We start from the raw sequence: 5,015 nt of genomic DNA, 5'->3' as shown, positions 1-5,015 counted from the left end.
CAACGGCTCAATCCTGTCTGGACAATTTCAAAACAACCACACGACAGTTAAATGAAACGTACGTTCAGTTTGCGTCACGTTTAACAACTAGTTGGGAGTACTATTTAAAATTAAGAAATGTGTCAGATTTTAAAACATTAAATCAGCTAATAATTTCTGATAAACTCTTCCAAACATTGGACAGGAAAACCGCTACTTATATAAGTGTAAAACAATCGGACACCTGGTTTGAACCAATTAAACTAGGAAAGGAAATAGATTTATTTATGACATCTCGCGGAAAATCTATAACTAAGAGCTCTTATAATAAAAGTCATACTGAAAGAAATACTTCTAAAACCTTTTTGTCTGATTTTAAGAGTTCGAAGTGCATTTTATGTAATGAAAATCACCCCCTTAATATGTGTTCTACTTATAAGCAATGCAAGAGATGAGAAAATGCAATTTGTTAAAGATAATGAATGAATCTGTTTTAATTGTCTTGGTAAACATAAAGTGTTGTCTTACAAATCAAAATATTCTTGTGCTAAATGTGGTAAAAGGCATCATATTTTATTACACTTTAATCCAGAACATAATTATTCAGCGCAATCAATAATAAGAGAGAACATTATGAATTCAGAATCGAATAAAAAACAAAATGATAGCGGAAATCCCCCCCCCTCTCTCCACGTGCTTCTGAATTTACACCTGCAGCATGCGAGGAGCAATACACAGGCGCCAATATCTTTTCCGCCACGAGTAGTTATGTCTGGAATAAAGACAAAACAGTTCTTTTGAGTACTGCTATTTGTTATTTATGTGATTCTTTTGGAAATGAGAGTGAAGTTCGTGTTTTATTAGATTCGGGATCTATGTCTAATTTCATAAGTAAAGAATGTGCAGATCGAAAGAATAAAATAAACATAGTAGTGTCTGGGTTGAATGATTCAGCTATTTCTGCTAGGTCTCAAGTTTGTGCTACTTTAATAAATAAAGTCCGAACTTTTAACGTTGATCTAAATTTATTAGTTGTTCCTAAAATTACTGATCTCACACCCTCAAAGAAAGTAAACAAGTGTATGGAAGAGTTAGAAAACATTAACTTAGCTGATGAATAATTTCACATTCCGCAGAGAGTTGATTTATGAATTGATGCGGAATCATTTTTGAGCTAATAAAACCTGGGCAAATTTACCCTCCTAACTCGAATTTAATCTTACAAAATTCTGTGTTTGGTTATTTAGTTAGTGGAAGCATATCAAATATGGAGGATAATAAAATCCATTGTGGGTTAGTTAAAGAAACTCTTGATTTAGAACAAACTGTTAGAAGTTTTTGGGAGATAGAAAATATCGAAACTGAAATAATTGAGAGTAAAGAAAAAATTATTTGTGAAGAACATTTTAAGAACAACTTTGCTAGAAATTCTGAGGGACGGTACATATAGTTAAGATGCCTTTAAAAGAGGATCCTAAGCATTTGGAAAATCTAAAGAGTTAGCATTGAAAAAATTAAATCTGATGTGGAAACGTTTAATTAAGGAGCCAAATTATTTATCGTTATACAAAGATTTCCTTCATGAATATTTAGAGATGGGACACATGTCAGAAATTTCGGATGATGAGGAGGAAGAAGCCACTTACTACATTCCCCATTTAGGAGTTTACCGCCCTGATAGGCAATCAACTGTCCTAAGAGTTGTTTTTAATGCGAGTTATCCTACCTCAGCTGGTAATTCCTTAAATTCTTCGCAATTAAATGGAGGCATAGTTCAGAGTGATTTATTTTCCATCATAACAAGGTTCCGTAAATATGTCTCTGCCTTCACAGTAGCAGTGGCCCCATCGCCTCCAAGCTCTTGGGCGCATTCTTGGGTAAATTCTAAATCCCCCCCCAAACTATTCGTTTTATTTAGTGTAAAAATCCCCCCCCCAAGCCTTAAGTGGGCGCATCGTGCGCCCACCTTCCCTGATGGGGGCCCCTGCACAGCAGACATAAAGAAAATGTACCGAATGATCTTAATTCACCAAAGCCAAAGAAAATTGCAGCGTATTCTTTGGAAAGAAAAAGAGAAAGGACCTGTCAAAACCTACTAGTTGAATACCGTCACTTACGGTACGGTGTGTGCGCCATTTCTAGCAACTCGTACATTAAAGCAAATAGCTATTGATGAAGGAGAAAATTATCCTCTTGCTGCTCTAGTCATTGAAAATGACTTCTACATCGATGATGTGTTGACCGGCTCTGATAATTTAGCAACTGCAAAGGAACTTAAAAATCAGTTAATTGGTATTTTAGGAAATGCATGCATGCAACTCCACAAATGGCATAGCAACTGCGCAGCGTTAGTTTCTGATGGTGAAGAAATATATAATTTTAGTAACTGTGACGGAACTCAAGTGCTAGGAGTTTCCTGAAGTCCGAAGAAAGATAGTCTTTATTTTAAAGTTACCTGTAGTGTATCACATAGAAAGGTCTCGAAGGTTACGAAGCGCTGTGTCTTATCCACAATTGCTCGCCTTTTCGACCCCCTTGGATTGCTTGGACCAGTAGTGTCAAAAGCAAAGATATTTTTGCAACAGCTATGGTCTTTAAAACTGGACTGGCATGAAGAACTACCTGAGAAACAAATCTAAGAGTGGAAGAAGTTTGTCGAAGCTTTAAAGAGTGTTAACAACATGGAATTTGATAGATGTATACTTACAGAGGGAGCTGACATGATTGAAATTCATGGATTCGCCGACGCGTCAGAGGTTGCGTACGGTGCTGTTGTTTACTGTAAGTGTGTTAAAAATTGACAAGCAGCGACTATCAAATTGATTGCTAGCAAAAGTCGTGTATCACCTTTGAAAAGAGTAACCATCCCAAGGCTAGAACTTAGTGCCTCACTGCTTCTAGCCAAATTAGTGAAAAAAGTGATAAAAGCTCTTGATTTGTCTATATCTAACATCTACTTATGGAGTGATAGTATGATTGTGCTTTCTTGGATACGTAAGGAGTCATTTCTACTTAAGACTTTCGTTGCCAATCGTGTATCCCAGATTCAAGACTTAACTAACATTGACAGTTGGAGATATGTACCATCAACTGAGAACCCTGCAGACATTATCTCCAGAGGTCTCGATCCTGATAAACTTTCACAATGTAGATTGTGGTTTGAAGGACCAAATTTCTTGTGTAACAGTGAATATCCATCCAGAGTTATTGAAGATGAATTTTCTAATAAATTTAAACCATCTAGTGACTTCAATTGTTTTATTAGTGATAATAGTAATTTTCTTGATAATTTTCTGGAAGTTAGTAATAATTATAGTAAGCTCATTCGTGTATTAAGTTTTGTATATAGGTTCATCGATAATTGTCGGAGCACTTATGACACATCAACTGGGTCTGTGTCTTCAGATGAACTCAAAAGAGCTGAACTGAAATTGGTAAGTTTAGTGCAGAAACGGGAGTTCAGCAAGGAAATCAGAGATTTAGAAATTACAGGTGAAGTTTCAAAGCAGAGTAAGGTAAGAAATTTATGTCCTTTCATTGATAAAAAAGGTCTCTTAAGAGTAGGTGGACGTTTGTCCAATAGTAATTTGTGCTTTGACAAAAAATTCCCATTATTGTTACCAGAAAAACATAAATTAACAAAGTTGATAATTATTAGTAATCATATTAAGCATTTACATGTTGGACCTCAAACATTATTGTTTATTTTAAGGCAAAAATTTTGGCCAATCAATGGCAGATCTATTTGTAGAAAAGTAGTTCGTGAGTGTTTGTCGTGCTTTAAAGCTAAACCAATAACTTGTGATCAACTTATGGGTGATCTTATGGGTGAAAAGTCGTGTGAGTCAAAACTTTCCATTTGTCATTTCAGGTGTGGACTTTTGCGGTCCATTTACAATTAAATACAAGAACCAACGGAGAGGTACTTTTCAAAAGATTTATGTCGCGATTTTTGTATGCTTCGTCACAAAAGCGATTCATTTGGAGCTTGTGACAGAGTTGAGCTCTCAAGTTTTTATAGCTACATTAAAGAGATTTTTTTCGCGTAGAGGAAAATGCAGTATTCTGTACTCAGATAATGCGACTAATTTCGTTGGGAGTAATAATGAGTTACAGCGATTATTTAGCTTAGTTAAAAATCCTGATAAGAGTTTATGTAATTATATGAGTCATGAAAATATCAAATGGAAATTTTTGCCACCTAGGAGTCCGAATTTTGGAGGGCTCTGGGAAGCTGGAGTGAGATCCTTCAAATATCATCTGAAAAGAGTAGTGGGTGATAAGAAATTAACTTATGAAGATTTTTTGACTGTAACTACTCAAATTGAGTCAGTTTTAAACTCAAGACCGCTTACCCCGTTATCTTCAGATGCCAATGATTTGAGCGTTCTCACTCCAGGCCATTTCCTGATCGGAAGACCGTTCACATCAATTGTTGAACCAGATGTAACCAATGTATCTGATAATAGGTTGAGTTTATGGCACAAAACCACTAAATTCGTGCAATTAATATGGAAAAAGTGGCACAAAGACTATTTGTCAACTTTGCAACAAAGGTCGAAATGGTACATTGATAAACAAAGCATTAAAATTGGAGATATGGTTTTGATAAAGGAAGATAATTTGGCCATAGGTAATTTTCCAATTGGTAGAATTGTGAAGGTCTTTCCGGGAAAGGCCCGGGAAAGGAATTAAAACAAACAAAGGAGGCCCATTTCCAAGATTTGTTTATTGCCAATTAAATGAATATTTTTTTAAAACTTTATATTACTTTTCATAATCATGTAAAATGTGAAATTTATTGTGTAATGGTTATTGTTTAGTATAGTAATAGTAGTAATATTGTTGGAATTGTCGCAAATAAAGTTTTTTGACGACAATTTTTATCAAAAAATTTTAAGTTTCAATAAAAATCATTATTTAGAAACTAAAAAACGTAAAATAAAGAATGCTTAAGAAAGAAAAAAAAAACAATTCTGAAAATTCCTTACATTAAAATAAAAAACTTTCATGTTTTTTGCATTCATAATCGGACG

General features: G+C 34.7%; 1 protein-coding gene across 1 annotated transcript; it reads left to right on the top strand.

Annotated features, from left to right (window-relative positions):
• The first annotated feature begins 1,574 nt into the window (after positions 1-1,574).
• LOC139425664 (uncharacterized) lies at positions 1,575-4,674 on the top strand. The gene is made up of 4 exons (XM_071181069.1): positions 1,575-1,713; positions 2,122-2,271; positions 2,785-3,561; positions 3,851-4,674. The coding sequence occupies exons 1-4, from the start codon at positions 1,575-1,577 to the stop codon at positions 4,672-4,674; spliced, it is 1,890 nt and encodes a 629-aa protein (XP_071037170.1).
• Positions 4,675-5,015: the final 341 nt, after the last annotated feature.

This window comes from Parasteatoda tepidariorum, chromosome 5 (genome assembly GCF_043381705.1).
Source record: "Parasteatoda tepidariorum isolate YZ-2023 chromosome 5, CAS_Ptep_4.0, whole genome shotgun sequence".
Taxonomy (NCBI): Eukaryota; Metazoa; Arthropoda; class Arachnida; order Araneae; family Theridiidae; genus Parasteatoda; species Parasteatoda tepidariorum.
Note: the sequence above shows the minus strand (reverse complement) of the source record. Positions and strands in the feature narration are given on the sequence as shown.

What these genes read in the sequence shown, in the direction of transcription:
- LOC139425664 (XM_071181069.1), top strand. Translation starts at nt 1,575, where the DNA reads ATGGGACACATGTCAGAAATTTCGGATGATGAGGAGGAAGAAGCCACT. An exon ending in GAGTTATCCTACCTCAGCTG is followed by an intron (nt 1,714 to 2,121) that starts GTAATTCCTTAA and finishes CGCCATTTCTAG; the next exon opens with CAACTCGTACATTAAAGCAA. An exon ending in AGGTGGACGTTTGTCCAATA is followed by an intron (nt 3,562 to 3,850) that starts GTAATTTGTGCT and finishes TTGTCATTTCAG; the next exon opens with GTGTGGACTTTTGCGGTCCA.